This window comes from Molossus molossus, unplaced genomic scaffold (assembly GCF_014108415.1).
Source record: "Molossus molossus isolate mMolMol1 unplaced genomic scaffold, mMolMol1.p scaffold_m16_p_1, whole genome shotgun sequence".
Taxonomy (NCBI): Eukaryota; Metazoa; Chordata; class Mammalia; order Chiroptera; family Molossidae; genus Molossus; species Molossus molossus.
In genome coordinates, this window is record NW_023425344.1 from 105,304,552 (window position 1) to 105,325,960 (window position 21,409).

A 21,409-nucleotide genomic window follows, 5' to 3' on the forward strand; every position below is an offset into this window, starting at 1 on the left:
TGGAGGGTCTAGAGGAGAATCCATATTTTTGCCTTTTCTGGCTCCTAGAAGCTACTCCTCATTCCTTGGTTCGTGACTCTCTTCCTCCACCTTCAGAGCCAGCAATCTAGCATCTCTTTGACCATTCTTCCATCATCACATCTTTGTCCTCAGCCATGAACGTTCTCTACTTTTAAGGACTCATGTGACTAGAACAGACTTACCCAGATAATCCAGGATAATCTATCTCCCTGTATCAAAGTCCTTAACTTATTCACATCAGCAAAAACCCTTTTGCCATGAAAGATAATTTATTTACATTTCCCAGGACTAGGATTTGAACATGTTTGGGGAACCATTATTCTGCCCACCACAACTCCAGGGAGGAAAGAACCCCAAAGAGCCACTTTTATCCTGGGATCATTTGCCAATTGTGAACTCTGCCAACAATCTGGGCTTTGTACCCACAAAGGGCATCTGCTAGGGCACACAGAAATAAGCAGAGCATTAGCAGACTTGGGACCCTTAAGTAAATGGCTAGTTTTCCTCCTAGCACATTCGATGAATGTGGGATCTGGTGGGTCAGGGTGCTAAAACCCTAAGTGGAAAGCCTCTGAAATACAGAGTATTGTTTTTCATCACTTTCGTGAGCAGAGATTAACAGTTCAAACTGTTTTAGGATGAGGGGCCTCACAGAATACACAGGATTTCAGTTGACCTTCTGGAAAGTTAAGGGTAAAACAGAGGTAGACTGAGCTTTATCAGATGTACATCCAGCTTCTGGATATACAATTAACCCAGTCTCTGCCTGAGTTAAAATAACTGGCCACCACTCTATCTACTCAGCATGGAGAAAAGTGTACCCTCTCTAGAGGAAGGTAGTATCAGCTGGGAGTACAACATTTTTTAACATACATAATATTTGAAATTCAATTTGAAAACTCCTAGATTTCAAAAGGCAAGAACACAATTAAAAAAGCAAAAAAACAAAGGTAACCCCGATAGTGAAGTTTAGTTAACAAGGGTTTTTAAAACAGCTTAATATGTTCAAGAAAAAATTAAAATATGAAGGAAAAGTACACTTACGGAAAACTTCACCAGATAACTGGAATTCATAAAAGAGAATCAAATGGTTATTTTTAGGAATAAAAAAGTTTAACATTTAAAATAAAGAATTCATAAAAGGTGTTTTAAAGAAGCCCTGGCCGGTTTGGCTCAGTGAGTGTTTAAAGCGTCGGCCTATGGTCCAGAGAGACACGGGTTTGGTTCCTGCTAAAGGCACGTACCTCGGTTGCAGTTTGTCCCTGGCCCTGCTTTGGTCCTGTGGGTGGCAACCACTCAATGTGTCCCTTTCACATCGATGTTTCTCTCTCTCTCTCTCTCTCTTTCTCCCTGACACTTGATCTGAACAAAAAATGGAAAAATGTCCTCGGGTGAGGGTAAAAAAAAAAAAAAAGACTAGACAAGCAAAAAGATGAGACTAGAGAGTGCAATGACAGAAAATTCCCAAACTGAAGTACAGAAATGTTAAAGAATTAGAAAATACAGAAAAGAGCTGTTGAGCTATATGGAATGCAATAAATGGTCTAAAATTTGTATAATTCAACTTCCAGAAGGAAAGGAGAATAGAAAAAAACCAATAGTGAAGAGATAATAACAGAATTTTCCAAAACTAATGCAAGTATCAACCTAAGATTCACAGAGCTCTATGAATCCTGAGCACAATAAACACAAAGACAACCACACCAAGGCACATCACAAACTGCTGAAAATTAAATAAAAAAATAAATTAATAAAAACAGCTGGGGAAGGAGGGGAACACATTACCTACCTTCAAAGGAGCAATAATAACACTGATAGCTGATTTATCAGAAGAAACAATGGAAGCCATAAGACAATGGAACAAAACTTGAAAATACCAAAACAAAATCTCTCAAAATTAGAATTCTATACTCAGGGAAAATAATTCCTCAAAAATGAAAAGAGACCAAACTCATAATAATTCATGCACTAAATATGTACAAATGTTTTAAATATAAAATTTCCCTTAATAAAGCTTTAAAAATGAAAGAAGAATAAATTTTCTCACCAACAAAAACTGAGAAGATTCACTGCTAGGAATCATGAAGTAAAAGAAAAAGTCAAAGGAGTTCTTCAGGCAGAAGGAAAACAATCACATAGGGAAACATGGGATATCAGGCAGCAATAAAGAGCAACAGAAAGTGTTGTAAATATGCAGATAAATATAAATGATATTGACATATACATTAATAATAATTTGTGTGTAAAATTAAATATTGTCAAAATTAAGTTATGACAATAGTAACATAAAATATGGAAGGGTGTTAATGGAATTTAAAGTGTTCTAAGGTATTCTTGGAGAAGTAAAAAAAAAAAAGTAATAATTTTCATGACTATAACAAGTTAACAATGCATGTTGTGATTCTCAAGGTAACCACTAAAAGAAAAAATTAAATAATGTACTACAAGTGAATTAAGAGAAAATAGAATAATTTTCTTTTCCGACCATAAAATCCCAACGAAAATTATTTAAACACTTTCAATAGCAAATTATTCAAGACACTCAATTTATAAAACACAAGTGTTTTATAAAACACTTTATAAACAAATGCCTATGATCATATAATCTAATTACTTTTTGGCCTTTTATTTAGAGCTTTTTTTTTTTTTTTTTGATACAGAAGTGTTTCTTTAGTTGATTTGGTTTAAAATGTGTATTAAAGAAAAAAAGTAAAAATAACAACAACAACAAATCCCCTTATAGGCACAGACAGTATACAGGTAATTACCAGAGGTAACTCGGGGTGTGGGCACGCAGAAAAGGGTAAGGGGAGGATAAATGTGAATGAAAAGACACTTGACTTCTCATGGTAAACACACAGTACAATATTGCAACAATGTCACTTACAATAGTACACTTGAAACTCACATAATTTTATTAACCAATGTCACCCTAAGGTATTCAACAATTTTAAAAACTATAAATGTATAATGAATCCAATTTTTTAATCCTCACCCGAGGACATTTTTCCATTCTTTGTTCAGGTAAAGTGGGAGGGAGAGAGACGAACAGAGAGAAAGACAGAAACATTGACGTGAGAGGGGCACATCGAGTGGCTGCCACCGCACGACGAACCAGGGCCGGGGACAAAATGCAACCGAGGTACATGACCTTAGCGGGAACTGAACCTGGGTCTCTTGGGACCACAGGCCGATGCTGAGCCAAACCGGCCAGGGCTGAATCCAATTTTTTACCAGTGACTATTTTTCATCCAGTGCACGTCTATCTATTTAGAGCTTTTTTTAATAAAAAAGCAAATTCATAGACTTAGACAAAGAGCAAACATAAATGTTAGTAAATATTTTATTTGAACACTTAAAAGTTTAACTTTGCAGCCACTTTTGTCCACTACTTCTGAAATCTAACAAGTTCCCGTTGGAACTTATTTGAGGGTTGAAACGTTGGAACCAGAATGTTCGATATTCCAAAATTTTGAAAAAGAATCAGGTGGCTTTTCCATCACCACACGTACCTCCCAAAACACAGCTCTCCTGCAGCCCTACCCCTCGGTGCTTCTTTTGATGCTGGATCGTTGATTAACCCCATATTTTCCTTCCTCTTTTCACTTAATCCCTCATGTATATGCATCCATGAAGAACTTTACTGAAATGGGAAGTTCAGGGTTTTGTGGGAATTTTCTGCCTTATAATCCATCAGCCTCCTAAGGTCCCCAAAGACTTGTGCCCTCAGGCCCCAGGCAGAGCCCACGGAAGTCAGTTGACTAGAAATGGCTGCCACTCTGTCATTCTGAGAAATTCCACAGTCAGAGCAGGAGTCAGGGTTGAGTTCATTCCAGATCAATAAATTAGAGAAGCCGTGACTTTGCTTGGTGCCAGCAGCAAACTCAGCCCCGTTTGGTATTAAGTAAAACAAGTCACGGGAATTTTTAAAACTGAGGGTATAAATGAGGAGTGGCAGGGGAAGGGACTCTTGGAGAGTCAGGGTTTCCCTGGTTTGAACTTCAGTGCCACACTGTTGATGCAAAACCTCTGGCCAGCAGGCCCAGGCCCGTCAGGAAACACATGGCCAAGGTGAGCTTCACACTGCAAAGGAAAGAAGCCTCTGTCACTTCTCCACTGAGAAAAAGCTTTTTACACAAAAGTAAACAGATGCACCCACAGGGCCAGCCAGTGTTTGACACCTGTGAGGGGAATAAGTCCATTGAATTTGATTAAGAAATGAAAGACTGCAGAGCACAGAAGTGGTAAAGAACTCTGTCTTATCAGTGAGAATGGAACAAGTCATTGAACTTAGGCCTTGATTTCCCCATCCATAAAACAGGAATAATGACTATACCTATTTAATAGAACTGTTGTGACAATTAATTGATATAATGCATATAAAACATTAACACAATTCGTGGTTAAGTACTCAGTAATGTTGTAGCCAGCGTATTATTTTTGTTGTTGGAGTTAAGATTATGCTGTTTATCTGCTTGTCTTTGGTGTTTTACAAAAGCAGAACATTTGAGCACACGAGGATGTCAAAAGGAATCTGCTATCTGGATGAAAGTGCTTTCTCCTACACGCTCAGAGGGACCAGTGTGCCGATGTCAGCTCCCGTGTTGCTCTGACTGTCCATGACACATAGCCAAGTGGGGGAGAAGGTGGACAGATGCCAACCACCCTAGGCCTTTGCTGCCTGCCCTTGTTCAAAAGCATGTGTAGGGCCAATTCTTTCTTTCAGACCCTCACCCTGCTCCCGGCTCTGGAAGGCAAGAACCAGAAGCGGCTACTCAGAGAGAGGCTCAGGAAGGTTCTTTCTCTCATCTGCAGTGCCCAGAGTGATGGGAGGGAGGGATCGGAAGCGGCATAAGTAGAAATCCCATGTGCTTCAGTGACAACTAGACATGCCAAGGACAAGAGAGCTCTTTGGGGCACTTGGGGCAGCGTCAGGGAAAACCCAACAGACAAAACAAAGACCCTCACCTGCTTGCAGACAATCTCTGTGCGCACCGATCCCATTGAGGTGTCCACACGCCGCAGGATTCCTGTGTTACTTTCATCAGAGCCAGACGTCCCGTGGGCCTCAGAAAATGAAGGCCATCCGGTGCCGGAGGAGTACTTTTTCTTGGAACTAAGGAAGACATTCCCAGCACTACCATTATGAACACACAAATGGCATGTTATGCCCCAACTCATTTTTCTACCGAGCAGATCTAATGCCCTCCACCTCTGCCAGACCCCAAGGCCAGTGACGTGACAATCAATCCCACAGGAATGTGTCCACTGCACCTTCACTATTAAAACCACTGTCCCATCGCAGTGAAAGGATTTCTTGTTCCTTTGATGCCAAAGACTTCCTCCTCAATGTCCAACAAGGACCTAAAAACACTAGGAGCTTTGTGAACTGTTGCATATTAAGAAACACCGATCAAATCCATGTGTTGTAAATGTAGAAAAGGGGGAAATCAAAGTGAAATAACAGCGGGAAGGAGAGGGTCATGGGGAAAAAAGGGGGACAGCTGTAATACTTTCAACAATAAAAAATAAGTAAATAAAAATAAAAAACAAAACAAACAAAAAACAAAGTGAAATAACAGTGGTTGAAGGAGGGCGTAATGGGCTTGGCAGATCAGAGAAGCGTGAGGTCTGACAGAAAAGCCACTTTCAGCAACAGAAACCGGGTTATCTAAACACAGAAGCCTGGCTACCCGCAGGGATCCGAGAGCAGCTAGCAGCTGCCACTTTCTAACTGTGTGAAACTGGGCAAGCTGCTTCTCCACTCAGCCCCAGTTTTCTCATCTGTAAAATGGGGATAATACCTACCTTACAAAGATGCTTTGAGAACTGAAAGAGCTACTCTGTGTAGCACACATAAGTGCTTGCAAACAAAAGTTCACTATGACTACTATTGTTAATAAATAAGCCTGGCCGCTCTGAGTCAATCACTGCAGTGGCCCTGACCCTCCTGGGGAGGTCCCATAGGGACCAGTGATGCTGAAGGCTGGGGAAGGCAGAGAAGCTGGCAAGAGAAGGAGGAGGAAGGCAACCAGCAATTGGCCTACCAAAGACCCACTCTTAAGTGCTTTTAAAGATAAGCTCCCTTAAATGCTGCTAGAAAAATGTATTTATAAATTTGAAATGGCAGTGAAATGGCTCTTCTGAGGAAAAATGCGAAAAAGGAAAAGAAAAAAAAAAAAAGCTGAGCAAAGTGAAAAAAAATAATATGGCAAATATCAAATCCCTAGACCATGTACAGGGAAGGAAGTTCAGTTTAGAGCCCAAATCCCAGCAGAAACATCCAGTGTAACTCAGTGATTCTCCAACATTCTGGTCTCAGGACCTTTTAATACTGAAAAGCTACTGAGGACTGCTGAGAGCTTCTGCTTACATGAGTATGTATATCAATATTTAACACATTATAAATTAAAACTGAGAATTAAAAAATATGCATGCATTATTTTATTTTATTTTATTTAAATTATGTTTATTAATCAGTTTTTGTTACAGATGTTTCTCCTTTTTCCCCCACTGACAACCCCCCCCATCCTCAGCTTTGTTGTCTATGCTCGTTGGTCATGCATACATGCATATAAGTTCTGTGGTTTATCTCCCCCCCCCCCCCCAATATCTCCTCTTCTGGGGTTTGTCAGTCTGTACCCTACCTCTATGTCTCTGGGTCAATTTTGTTCATCAGTTTGTTTAGTTCATTATATTCCACAAATAAGTGAGATCATGTGATATTTGTCTTTCTCTGCTTGGCTTGTTTCGCTTAGGATAATACTCTCTAGGTCCCTCCATGTCATCTCAAATGATGAGATCTTTCTTTCTTACAGCTGCATAGTACTCCATTGTGTACATGTACCACAGCTTTTTTATCTACTCATCTACTGATGGACACTTGGGTTGTTTCCAGATCTTAGCTATTGTAAATAGTGCTGCTATGAACATAGGGGTACATATATTTTTTCTGATTGGTGTTCAGGCTTCTTAGGGTATATTCCTAGAAGTGGGATCACTGGGTCAAATGGCAGTTCCATTTTTAACTTTTTAAGGTAACACCATATTGTTTTCCATAGTGGCTGCACCAGTCTGCATTCCCACCAGCAGTGCACTAGAGTCCCCTTTTCTCCACACCCTCGCCAACACTTGTTGCATGCATTATTTTAAAAAACAATAAATTCATTACATAATATAAATGACATTTTTATGACAATGGTTATATTTTCCAAAATGAAACAAACATTTAGTGAGAAGAGCTGCACTGCTTTACACTTTTGCAAATCTCTCTAATGTCTAACTTAACTAAGGGCAACTGAATCTTCACACGTGCCCCCGTATCCAACCTGCTGCAGTGTTGTTCTGAACTGAAGTGAAGGAAGTGTGACCTTCCAGATACGTAGTGAGAAAAGAGAGGGCCTCACAGGTCCCCTAAAAGGGTCCCAGGAGCTCTCTGGGACCTCAAACCGGGCTTAGAGAACCACAGGTATGACTCTGAGGAGTAAGGGCTTCAACCTCTGAAAGACTTGGGTGTGAATCCAGTCTCTGCCTGTTACATCTATGTAACCTTGGCAAGTTACTTTATCTTTTAAAGTCTTAGCATCCTAATCAAGAGATTAGTGATGATTTCACAGGGCTGCTGAGAGGATTCACTGAGATACCTTCGGGATAGCATTGTGTCAGACACATGATATGTCAGTCAGTAGCTAGTATTTTTTAATATAATTATTATTATTAATAACAGATATCCATAAAATTTGAACAGCTGTTGTTAGCACTTTCAGTCTGGGTTCTTTGCGATTCTTTTGCAAGGTTTTGAAAACATTCATCCGTGCCACTCTGGCTCAGGGAAAAACATGTTAAGTGGTTTTTTTTTTTTTTTTTTTTAATCCTCACCCGAGGACATTTTTCCATTTTCTGTTCAGATAGAGTGGGAGGGAGAGAGAGAGGTAGAGAGAGAGAGAGAAACATCGACGTGAAGGGACACATCGAGTGGCTGCCACCCGCACGACCAACCAGGGCCGGGGACAAACTGCAACCGAGGTACATGCCCTTAGCGGGAACTGAACCCGGGTCTCTCTAGACCGCAGGCCGACGCTCTAACCACTGGGCCAAACCAGCCAGGGCTTAAGTGTTTTTTATTTTTATTTTTTTATTAAGTGTTTTTTAAACATATCCTTTCAACCCTCAACATTATATATAAACTAGTGATCATTAAAGAAATTTCAATGGAGAATGATGAATATAATAAATTTTTTCAATAAATGAATCTAAGACTAATGAAAAGTCATTTAAAACATTTTATGGGAAACAATGAACATTTATTGATGCAATTAACAGAATTTGGATATTTTGCCAAGTAATGTGAGAGGGCCACCATACATAATTTAAGATTAGAAACCTAAATATTAGGGTCAATTAGAAATTCCAATATACATACTGAAATAATTAGCAGATTATAAGGCCTGCCTTTGAAAAACTAAAACCATTCTGGATCATCACTTCTCATATACTCTTACATTTATTATTCATTCCTGGAAACTCTACAGCCTTCAAACAAACAGCACAGGAATCTGGTGATTACTGACAACCCTAGAATCTTAGAAAATTTTCTGTTCATTCGAAGGAATGAGTCCCCAAAACAGTTTTAAAGAATGTTAGTTACTGGTAATGTGTAGGACATCAGATGTCACATAAAAAGAGAACTAATATCAGGCTCTCTGTTCTCTTCTAAGATTTATGACCATGAAATATGTGATTCCACAGTAGATTTTAAGAAACACTTCCAGAACTGGGAAGGATAAGGAAGGTGGAGAGAGGAAGTAGGAAGGGGGCGAAATCACAAAGTGACAGTCTGGAGTCCTCAGGGAACTGATAACATCCTGAGCGTGTTCTTGACCCAGAAAACCCTGATTCAAAGGCCTCTGATTTGGAGAGTGGGCAGCTCTGCTAGAACACGCAGCATATTGGCTCCGTTTGAAGGCAAGTCTGCAAGCAATAACGAGCCCATGTGCCTAGAGCCAGTGGTCCCATATCCACTTGACTCTAACTATTTAGTTTTGGTTAACTTACTTTTCACCTCCTTTTGACTCTGTACAAACATTTGAAGGAATGTTTATCTTTCTCTATCCCTGCACCCTATTATTAAGGCTGTAACTGGGAATAGAGAGATGGGGAAATGAGAGGCAAAACAAGAATAATTCCTAAGACTAGTCTCTTGAATGGAAAGCATGCTTAGGAATAGATTCTTCATTTATAGATTTTCATTAATTAGAATACATTCTCATGAATTCTTCATCATCGAAGATACATTCATGTATGCAGCGCTAAAAAGGATCTACCTCTATCATTGCTAACATTGCTGGTCTTGAGTGACTGGCATGTGCCAGGCATTGCTCTGGTGCTCTTCTGTGTATTAACTCATAATTCAGCTAATCCTCCCAACAACCTTATAAATTTGGTACTACCATCATGCTCATTTTACAGGTGAGCAAGTTGAGGCACAGAAAGGTTAAGAAACTTGCCCAAGGTCACAAGGCAGTGGAGCTGGGATGTACATCTAGGCAGCCTTAACCACTCTGCTACACAATAAAACAAATGCATCTTTAAAAAAAAGTATATTCTGGAACTTAAGTGATTCTTATGAATATATTCTTATTTCTCTTAGTCCTGGCTGTAACAGCAGCTGGAAAATGGAACAGAAACAAACTCAAAAGTCCTTAAAAAAAGAAAATAAAAGCTTTTCAACTACGACTAAGTGATTGAAAAGAAACAATAAGGTTGGTGAACTGGCAGTTCGGTAAACTGGCCACTTGGTACACAGGCTTTGGAGAACTGTCTGGTTTCCTGTCAGTCTTGGTTGCTTCACTGCCTCAGTGACCTAGGGCTGGTCATTCACCTTCCTTCATTTGGACTACTGCTGAGCTAACACAGTAGCTGGTGGCCTTATAAGTTAAATTAATTAAAATAAAATAAAACATTCAGTTTTTCAGTGGCATTAGCCACTTTTCAAGTGCTCAATAGCCACATGAGATTAGTGGCTACCACATTAGACCAAGCAGATACAGAACATGTCCACCGTCGAAGAAAGTTCTACAGGACAGAGCTTTCTGCCCTGGTCTCTAAGATCCTCCCTGCTCCAACATTCTCTGATTCCATGTCTGACCTAGTGAAGGGATGGTGGGCACTGTGTAGGAAGAAGGTCTTGTAAGGTCGGCAGGCTCTGAGCAGTCACATGACTTCAGTGAAGGAGACGGCCCAAGGAGAAATCGGAACCACCAATCAAATACCTCCTCTCTTCGTCATGCAGAATCACCCCACCTTTCCCCTCGACCAATCAAGTACCTTCCCTCTTCATTCCTCGACCTCCCCTATAAAACTCTCCAAGCCGGACATAACAGTGCGACTTCCCTGGCCCGAACCCCTGGACCAGCGAACCTCGCCCGGGAGTGCTCCAATAAAACTTTCTTGCCCGCTTTTGCGGCTCCATTTCACTTTCTTCCTTGGCGAGAAACCTTACAGGTCTCAACCTTACTTTTGCATAAACTAGAACACACAAGAAGTAAAAAAATGAAGACTACAATGTAGGAGAATGTTCTTACGAGGATGCCTTCAAATCTTGTGTCACACACAGTCCAAAGACAGAACATGTCTTGTTGCTATACAGTAACAGGCAGCCTCGATGCTTTTACAACACAGCTTTGGCTTAAAGCAGGTTGGCCATCTCAAGGTCTTACTTCTCCTTAATAGAACAAAAGAGCATAATTGATGTCTCAGAAATACATGTCCCACATGTTACTATGTCTCCTAGCTGTCCCCAGGCCATCCTGGGCTGACTGCCGTCTTAGATATTGTGTCAGTGGCCACTGACAGAATGAATGAATCTGGGAAAAGGCCTTCCTTCCATGAGCATGAAGGAAAATCAATCCTAATCATTCCTTGTCCTTGAAGGTGGGGTCTGGCTTTCCAAATTCAGTCCACATTAGCAGGAAAGCCCTTTCTGCTCAAAGCCCAAAGGACATGATGAAGAACTGCCTAATGGAAGACTCACAGAGCTGGCTTGATTTATATTTTATTCTAAACCAATTTAGGGTTGATGTAAAAGAAAAAAAAATCTTTGAAGTTCTGAAAAACAAGACTTCAAAGATATTTTCCTTTCTTCTCCATTGAGTCTACTTTTTAAAAAACTGTTTCCTGCATGTCTAAACAAAAAAGTCTTTGTTGAGAGATTTCAGATCCTGATTGACTCAAAAGAGGCTTTGAAATCAAGGGACAATTAAATTTACTTTTAGCCATATAGAAGAGGGCATGGTATTCACTATTGTCAAGCATTGTGGGGAATCTGTCCTCATAAAATTCTACATTTCCTAAATTGAAGTATAAACCCATTTTCCCTGAGAGAGATATAGTTTTAATCACATATCCAAATAAATACTATTACAGTTTAGATTTCTTTAAATATTTTCCTAGTAAAAAATTCTAATAGCTTTCTCTTATAGTTCCCACCAAGTTTTACTATTTTGCTATTTCTCAGGGATACAGAAAGGAAGAATATAGGCTAAGAAGTCTTATAACTGCTCTAAATGCTAGAAATGAGTAAGACAAGCAAGTATCTTATACAAATAGCTCTCCTTATAGCAACCATGCCAAATGAGAAGGACAATGAAAAACAACATGAGTACGTTTTTATCCAAGACCTCAAGTGAGGCAGAGCTGAAGGATCTTCGACGTCTGTTCTCCTTCACTTACTTGATCTTTTCTCTCACCTGAAGAGTGGGCTGTCGCAGCACACACAGTGATACATTCCTGGCTCCTTGTTGTTCAAGTAGATCCCGCTGAAAGGCTGAAAGTCAGTTAGATACATATGTTCAGGTTTCTCATCATACCATCAGGAGATAATACAGTACCTTCAAATCCAAGGTGAAGTCCTCAAATAAAGAACTTTTTGTACTAATTTGACAAAGTGGAAATATCACAAGAAAGTTACCACACACCCAATGGAACAGCCTGTGGGCTCATTTACAACCCAAACTTTATTGTGCCAAATATTCTAATCATGACATTAATAACGTCCTGTATTTACATAGCACCTTTCATCTGGGAACAGTCCTCTGGATTGTGTGAAATTTCAGTCTCCATTTGAAAAGAGTCAATACAACAGGAATCTAGTCCTTTGTCGAAAACACTTTGAAATCTCCAATTAAAGACAGAATATAAATACATAAGAAGTATAGCTCAGTGACATCAGGGTTGTGACTTTGATATGCTTCATGTACTGTTTAGGACACTGCACACTTAATACATGTTAAATAATAAGCTAGATTCTCCCAGTGCCTAAGTGACGACTTAGATGAAATTACTCTGCTAACGCAGAGTCTGCAGGTTCTCAAAGGTCTCCTGAGAGGAACATAAGGAGACTTGAGGCAATGAGTGAGCTGAGTCAATGCTTCTTCAAATGTTATTTTACAAACTGAATTGCATTGGTTAAAGAAAAAAAAAATGTTTGTCTAATTCTTTTTGTTATCTCCTGTCAAAGAAAATTAAAGAAAAAGGAACCCTTTCACTAGCCCACTATGAACCACTGTCCCATTTTACGGGAAGGAAGGGAAGCAGAAGTACAGAATGGCTCACTGAGTCACAGTGTTAACTCAGGAAATACCTGGGACTCTTCTGGCCACTCCAGATTTCCCAATTCAACAAGTTCACAGGTCAAATGTTCAAATTCCCTGTGGTGGTATTACAGCACATTTCCAGTGAGCTGGAAGAATGGGTTAAATGGACTTCAAATGAAACTACTGAGCCTACCATCTGGGCACACTTGGATGTTTTCCCTCTTTAAAGACCCTAAACTTAGCTGAAGAAATCTGTACAGTAGTGAGCTGGTGGTTTTATGGCCCGTCCCCGTGAATGCTTGCTCCCAATACTGGCACAAATGAGCACTTGTCATGACGAGGAAGTTTCACATCTTTCCACCTGGGCTGATGAGACACACATGTCCAAGGGCTCCCAGTCCTAAAGCTGATCTAGAAAAACCTACTTATAGGATCCAGACAGACTGATAACATTAAAAATCTAATTTTGTCATTGCATCACTGCAGGGGACAGCTGGATAGAGAAAGTGACAGGTAACTGGTATTGTAGTTTTTTAAAAAACGGAAATAAAAAGGAAGCTCTAGCTGACATACTTGATGAAATGACATCGCTAAGCTGCCCCCTTGCCAGATTTCCTGATGTCTCCCCCAGTTTTATATGAGTCCTAGCTCTTACTCAGGGCCAAGCTCAGCTTCCATCTCAATTTACTTGAAAACCTAGTATTTGCCCAGTGGAAACCTAAACTGGGTGTGCACACAACATCTGCAGGAAGAATGGGTTGGGGCAGGGGCAGGAAGACACTGGGGGCAAAGAACAATCAAACAGCCACTAATGCAGGCCTGGATTTGGCTGTGGCAGAAGCAGTGGTAATAAAAAGAAGAGGATAAATTCAAGAACTGTTTACAAGAGAGAACTAAAATGACTGTAAGGGGATGGGGACAGGGTCAGAGACACCATGACACTTAAGATGCCCCTTGGGTTTTCAAGGTCTGTGCTATGGACTGAATGTTGAAGTTCAATCCCCAGTGCGACAGTATTCGGACATGGGACCTTGGGAAGTGACTAGGTCATGAGGGTGGAGCCCTCATAAATGGGACTAGTGCCCTCATAAGAAGAGATATGAGAGAGAAAGCTGTTCTCTTTCTCCACCATGTGAGGACGCAGCAAGAAGGTAGCCATCTGGAAACCAAGAAGAAAGCTCTCTCCAGTCACTGCATTGCTGGCACCTTGATCTTGGACTTTCTAGCCTCCAGAACAGCAAGATATAAAAGTTTGTTGTCTAAGCCCCCCAGTCTATAGTATTCTGTTACAGCAGCTCGAACCGCCTAAGACAGTCTGTCTGGACCCATGGGAGGTCTCCCTCATTTGATCTTCTCAACACAATATACTTTTTGGAAACAGGTGGCACTCTGAAAAGAGATGATTTGTAGATAAAGTAATACAGAACTATTTACAAAGTTGGGGACAGGGCCAATGGAAACCAACAAGGGAGGGTGAAACACCCCTGGGCCAGTGACCGTAAGAACACACTACCCCTATCAGGCGTGTGGGACAGAGGAAGGGGCAGTTACCAGAACCTGTGACGCTGCAACTGTAGGTGAGGGCTGCCTGCGGCAGCTGCAACCTGCACTAGAGGAACACAGGGAGGACCCTGGGTCCCAGCTTCTCTATCCTGCCATCTGATCTCTCTGGTATCTCCCACTGGTCAAACTCAATCAGTGGCCAGAGGGCAAGGGAGATGGTCACTCTTCCCCGAGCTCTGAGCAGGGTAAAACAAGTGGAGAGCAGATTTGGAGGGCAGACAGAGGACGGCCTGCATTAAGCCTACCTTCTATTGCTATCTGACATTTTGTCGTTGCTCAACCAAGCTGTAAAAGCCTTCATCTTACCTAGCAGGGTGCCCATTACTGCTGCCCAATAAAAACACGTGGAACTCAATTTTAATTTTGAGCCACCAAATAGAAAGCTTAAATGTTTTACTTCTCTTTCCTTAGCCTCATGAAGCTAACAAAGGATTATATTCTAAAAAATTCAATGTGGAAATGGATCAAATAAAAGGGATTTATAATATGAGTTAAAATAATGAAGCTCATTTTGTAAAATGGCCAAATGCACATCTGTTTAAGAATCCCACAGATTTGTTCCCCTAAACATCTGGCAGCTCATGTCCAGGCTCTGTGTATATACCAAACTCTGCCTGAGGACAGGGCAGGCTTAGAGTATTCTGGGAATACACACAACTGTACAGAGCATCAGTGGCTCCCCTGTGCCATTGCAATAGTGGCACATATAGTCTCTTTCCCTGTGAAGGCTTTATTAAAATCCCACTCACAGAAAGTTTTCAAAAATATCAGTCTTTCACAAAAATCTTTTGGGATATGCTACCTGTCTTATGACTTTAGCATAAAAGTTGAGAGTGAGACCATGATTGTAAGACCACATGCACATGGATGGCCACTTGAACTTTTCAGGGACTGCTAAGGTAAAGATATAAATACTCTACAACTTTGCAAAACCACTGTGCTGTGGTCCACTCTGCAGGGTTTGCTTCACAAATGAAGGCATCTAATAACAAATTCGACAGCTACAATCCAGTGGCCATATTTGAGTCTAAGACAGGCCACTTGCTAAGAAATGCAGGGCTATAAAAATGGTATTATAATAAGAAACCACTGAGGACTGTTCTCTCAAAAGATGCATACAGGTGAGACTGTTGAATGTAGTGTAAATAATGTTTCCGCCTCTTAGCCTTTAGTTATTTAACATTCGGAAACTTTGTTTTTTGAGTGCCAGATACCACGTTATGTGCTAGGAATATGCCAACGACGGCCAATGCTATGCAGGAAAAGGACTGGTGAAGGCAAACCCAGCGTGGGGCTGAGAAAAGGCTTCCCTGAGGAAGTGAGGTTTGGGCTGAGAGCTGAAACACAGGTTTGAATGAGTTGGGGTGGCGGTGGTGATGAGAAAGGAGAACAAAGGGTACAAGGGCCCTAAGGGAGAAGGGAGCTCAGGGTGTTCGGGAGGTAGAGGACAGTGTGGCCAAAGTGCAGAGCTCGAGAGGTAAAATGACAGGATCTGAGGAGGGGGATGGGAGGTAGGGGTCAGAGCTCTTCGGGCCTAATTAGCTGTTTGAACACTTTTCTCTTTACCTTGGAAGCAGTGGGGAGCCACTGAAGGGTTTTGAGCAGGGGCCTGATGGGATCAGATTTGCGTTTTGAAAAGATCTCTCTGGCGGCCGCGTGGAGAACGGCTAGATGAGGAGCAGGAATGGCTGTGAGTACAACGGTTGAGACTATAGCAGTCCAGCCAGCGAGGGATGGTGGGAGACTGGACCAGCATGGCAGCTGCGGGTGGGGGAGCAGAGTGACTGGGAGGTCACTTAGGAGGTAGAACAGATGGCAAAGTGATGCAGGGCAGAGAGTGACATGTCCAAGGGAAAGTTTCTGGCTTCTACAGCTAGATGGATAATGATGGCCCGAGAAGAACAACGGGGGGACCAGGTCTGCAGAGTGGATGATGATGATGTAGATTTTGTAACTAGATCTATTCCAATCCCGATCTCCATGTAGCTAATCAGAAAACGGTAAGTTAGTTGAGCTTACCGGTTCAGTTCCCTTTTCTCTGGTGACATGGAACTGCTCCGGGGTCAGCTTCTTTCGCCACTCACTCTTGGCAAGAGATGGCTCATTCTTTGTGAGAGACCCTGTATTGTTAGATAAGATTTAAAAAAACTAAAGCCAAAAGGTGCAATGACCTTTTCTTCCTCAGCCTTTCTCCTAAAGCGCACTATCACCCAGCAGAGTAAGTCAGCCCCTTCCCCTCTCCCGCTCCTTCATTCTTCATAGGGACCAGAAAGCTCTGGTACAAAATGCTTTAATTGAGTCATTAGTTTAATAAGAAATGAGTAATTGGTAGAGAGCCAGTCTTCTCGCCCTGGGGCATAGAAGCTACAGAGGCAGCTGAAATATGAAATAATGCAGAGTAAATTCTCCTCGGGTACCTAAGGGTAGAAATTGATCCTTCTTCCATTACTATGTTCAAAGGAGTAGTTCCTGTCAGGATACCGCGGGGAGTGGTTGAGTGATTGGAGAGAACAGAACATTGAGCTAGTGGGTTATTAAACTCCTTTCCCTCGTGGGTTTCTAAAGATATCTCTGATTTTGTTTGTCAAGGAAGGTCTTTATTAAAAAAAATCTTCTTGTGTGGAAAAAAGAAAAGACTCCTATAGCATATACTCCTGAGAGGGAAACAGACCCATTATAATCTCTTCTAATGCTTCATGGTTTTTGTTCACATTTTGCTTTCTTTCTTCTACTCTCTCTGGCTCCTATCTTACTATTTCTATTCCAATGGGTGTAAAAAAATATATTTTTTACCCAAAGCTGAGAATCTGCATATGCAGAGGGCCAACTAGTAATGTGCAGATTTTTTACTGCACCCCAAAGCCCCATGTTGTTCAAGGGTGAACTGTACTCTCTTTAGCCAAAGGGGGACAGGAAGCCAACATGTATAATAAATGTTTTAATCATCCAACTTTAAGAGTCTGAAAGGATCTTATCTGTCCATCTGAACTTTTAAATGAGAAAAGGTAAGTAACTGGACCAAAGCACTGAAGATGAATGAGATGTTCAACACCTGTGAGCTCACTATCAAATATCAAACATGTCAGAAAATCATATTTGAAATTCATTTCTGGTTGCAAAAAATCCCTAAATAATCTTTCAGCAAGAAAAGACATATATCTTCATCACCAGGTCATTTTAAAATGTGCAATGTGTTACTTCCACATTGCACACTGTTGATTGCTTATGGTTGTTTGCATTTTATTAATAGGTTTTTACCTGTTCAAATATATTAAAAGTTGTCTTTTCTTAAGTAGTTTTTATAAGGCTACAGGAATGCCTTTTTTCCTATGGAAATATGCCTCTGAAATTTTCCTATGGAAAAATAGCTCAATTACACACAATTTTTCAGGAACTCATCTCTTGGGAAACAAAGCAATATGTATTTATATGGCAATTATTACTGGTCAGTGGCTTTCAGAGTTATGAGGCAAAGTCCCAAGTAATAAATGAAGAAGAAATGATAAAAAATTTTAAATCACTAAATTTTTGCAATCACTAAAATAATAACTGGTTCAAGTAAGAATCATCAGGGGATTCTAAACCATCTGGGTGAAAGACTGTTGAAGAATGGATTAGTCAAACATTTTCAAACTATGATGCCAAATATTATTAATTATAAGGAAGAAAATATTCCTTCACAATGGAAAAGTGAAGAAGTCATCCCCTTAACCAAGTAAGCAAAGTTAGCATCAGCAACACTGGGGCAAGCTGACATAACGTGCCGAGGACACAGCACCCTTCGCCAGCCACTGCACTGACTCTGTTCTCAAAGGGCTCAGAGGGCTTCTAAGTAAAAGAAGTGTTCCAGGGTACGCCGCATCCTCACCTCCTTTACTTCTCGATGATACTGACATTTGATATTCTCTCTTTTGGGGTATATTCTATTCCTTTGGCTTCCATGACACCAAATTTTCTTGAGCATCCAGTTACTGCCTTTCCGTGTCTTTCCTCAGCTCCCTTCCTCTAGCCATCCCTGGAATCTTGGTGTGTTTCAGAGGAATCTGTCCATCCTAGGCTTTCTTCTATCATCACTCCACACTTGCCCCTTGGGTGGTTTATCCATTTTGTAGCATAAAGATCCATCTACATGATGAAATTCCCAAATCTACTTCTCTCTCCATCCTTGATCTCTCTGCTGAGTTCAAAAGCTGTATACAAGTTGGGCAAAAGTAGGTTTACAGTTGTGAGTGACACTCTTTTGGATTAATAAAGCTATTGTGATAATCATAATCTGCATGCCTTTTTTCATATGAACAACTATAACCTACTTTTGCCCAACCTGTATCATCGACACCTGGTTATCTCCACCAGGATGTCCCATCACAAACAACATGCACCCCACCCCAAATTTGCTCCTCCTCTCACATGTTCTAGCTCATCCACCCCACGTTTCAAACCAGAAAGCCAGGCCATCGTCCATGACTCTTCCCTTTTCCTTGCACCAAGCCCTGTTGGTTCTACTTCTAAATACTTCCAGATCTCTTCATTCTCACTTCTCTGCTACCACCTTGCACTGGCCACCATTATCTCCAGCATAAATTATGACAAAAGTCTCCTCATTTGTATGCCCTTTCCTATCCTGACCACTTCCTTTCATTCTCTGCCCCAAACTGTTCAATACACCATAATACACTCAAGTTAAATTCCAGACTCCTGAACGTGACTTGCAAGGCCCTGTATGATTTGGCCCTGGTTACCACCTTCAACTCTTCCCTTCCACTACGCTCCAGTCCTTCTGAGCTGCAGTTTTCTGAGTTCCCCAGGACATGTCATAGCTTGTTCAGCTTTCACTTGTTAAGATGGAATGAACACTTCCAAAATCCTTTATATTCTGGACCAGAAACTAGAGGTCTCCAATCTCTGATTTTAGTGTATGTTATATTCTCCAGGAGACCTTTCCTGATCACGCCCCTTCCCCAAGACTGAGCTGCAAGATCCTCCTTTGTGTTCACACCCCTTAGTATTTCCTTGATAGACTATTTAACCACAATGATTGGAGATTCATTTTTCAGGAACCTCTTTAGCCTAGAAGCTGAAAGTCTGCAATAACTGTGTCTTTGTTCAGTGTATCCCTAGTATACATGTACTGCTTTGGCATTTAATAAATATTCATTTTTTCATTCATTTAGTTAGTCAACAAATGTTTATAGAGCACCTACTGTATGCGAGATACTATTTGAAATGTTGGGGATTCAGGGGTAAAGAGAACAGACAAGAATCATTGCCCTTAAAGAGTAGAGGTAAAATTAACTAAATAAGTAAAGAACATAGAACTTCAGGTGATTTTTCAAAAATCACAAAGGCAAACAGAGTGATGATGTGTGTATAAGTATGTATGTATGTATGTGTGTTTGTGTATGTATGTGTACATGTACACACACACACAATTTCCAGCAGAGTAGTCAGAGAAGGCCTTACTAAGAAAGTGACATATCAACAAAGACTTGAAGGAAATGAACCAACATGCCATGTGAATATCTTGAAGAGCATTGTAGGCAAGAGAAAAAACATTAAGGAGACCAGAGCCACTGGGGAGGAGTGAACAGGGGAAGGTTAGTGGAAGTGAGAACAGAAAGGTAATGGAAGCCAGATCATTTCGGGCCTTGAAGGCTGTTGTAAAGACATTGGCTTTTGGAGAAGTTCTAGATGACTGCGGAGTAGGTGGATCCTTCTTGCACCTCCTCCTAGATCCATACTGGAAACAAAACTAAATTGGGAAACATTCACCCTGAATTACCAACTGAAGACTTGCTGAAGAAGAGACTTTTTTCCTTTCTTTTTTTTAAATCCTCACCCAAGTATATATTTTTTCTATTTATTTTCAGACAGAGTGGAAGGGGGAGAGAGGGAGATAAAGGGAATGAGAGAGAAACATCAACGTGAGAGAGACACATCAACTAGTTGCCTCCTGCTCAACCCTGACCAGGGCCAGGGACAAACTGCAACCAAGGTACATGCCCTTGGCCTGAACTGAACCCGCAACTTACTGCTCTGGGGGCCGATGCTCTACCGCTGAGCCAAACGGGCCAGGGCTGAAGAAGAGATTTTTAACAAGGAAGGGCAGAAACCACCTCTAGACTGGTAGGAAAGGTGGTGCCTCGAGAGGGAGGGGTTGGCCCAGTTCCCACAGGCAGCAGGCAGAGGCTGAGGAGGGACATCTAGGCTGCACGGGGGTTTTTCCTGAGAGGACTGAGGCCTGAATCCCAGGCTGGGCTCCCCAGCCTGAAGCCCCAGAGCCAAGAACAGCTGCCCAATTAACATCCAGATGTGAAAGGCAGCAGGGCTTCTATTCGGCAGGGGGAGAGACAGCCTATTGGAGATAAAGCCACTTAAAAAAAAACCAACAAACAGAACACAAGATTTCATTTGTAGCCACTCACTCAGTGGAGGGAAAGCTGTGCTGACTGAAGTTGCCTGGGGAAAATCCATGGTGAGAGGCCCACTGTGCATCTCAACCACTGCTCAGGAGGCTGCAGCAGAGGCCAAGCCTACAGTCTGGGCAGTTTCAGGAGGCTTTTGGGTGGGGACATTCCCTGTACTGTACTGGAAATCTGAAGGTGCTCCTCCCTCAAAGGAGAACTGATAGAAACTTCTGCTACCAGCAGACACCACCAGACTATATACGAGGGACTCCACCCTCCCAAGGTCAGGGGAATATTATGGGACAGACCCGGGTATGCAGCTCTGGGATGGAGCTCTGGGATGGGGCTCTGGGATGGGGCGGGGGCACACTCACCATCTTCCCTGAAATCTGAACAACACCTCCCCCTCATGGGAGACAAAAACGCCCTTTCAGAAACAGCTTTTTCAGTGGCTAAGTCTGACAACTGGCTGGTAGGCAGAGGCAGGCAGAGGTGGAGCCCAAAGTTCTTTGGGACATTTGCTGAACTGCCCCTGGCCACTGTGCCACTGAAAAACTGGCTCTAGAATACAGCTTGGCCTTTCCCAAGCACAGTCAAGCCCTGTGAACGCAGCCACAAACTGTGGATCGCATAAGCTTTGAGCAGGTTGCGGACAGCCAAATGTGGACAGCTTCTAACAGTGGCTCACACCACAGTACCTCCTGGGAGGTCCGGAAATGGCATACAAAAGAGTGAGCCTCAGTCAACATAACAAGAGGGCCTCAAAGGGTTCCCAGGAGGCACTAAACTCTTCTGATATGAACTGCACTTCACTTTTATGTTTTATTG

General features: G+C 41.6%; 1 protein-coding gene across 1 annotated transcript in view; it reads right to left on the reverse strand.

Annotated features, from left to right (window-relative positions):
• Positions 1–3,434: 3,434 nt before the first annotated feature.
• Positions 3,435–21,409, reverse strand: part of MSRB2 (methionine sulfoxide reductase B2) — a 35,006-nt gene continuing 17,031 nt past the window's right edge. Inside the window, exons 2-5 of the mRNA XM_036277871.1 lie at positions 16,197–16,297; positions 11,769–11,845; positions 4,990–5,137; positions 3,435–4,104 (exon numbers count right to left, since the gene is read on the reverse strand). Coding sequence (XP_036133764.1) covers positions 4,000–4,104; positions 4,990–5,137; positions 11,769–11,845; positions 16,197–16,297 — 431 coding nt within the window. The 3' untranslated portion in view covers positions 3,435–3,999. The remainder of the gene's footprint in view (positions 4,105–4,989; positions 5,138–11,768; positions 11,846–16,196; positions 16,298–21,409) is intronic.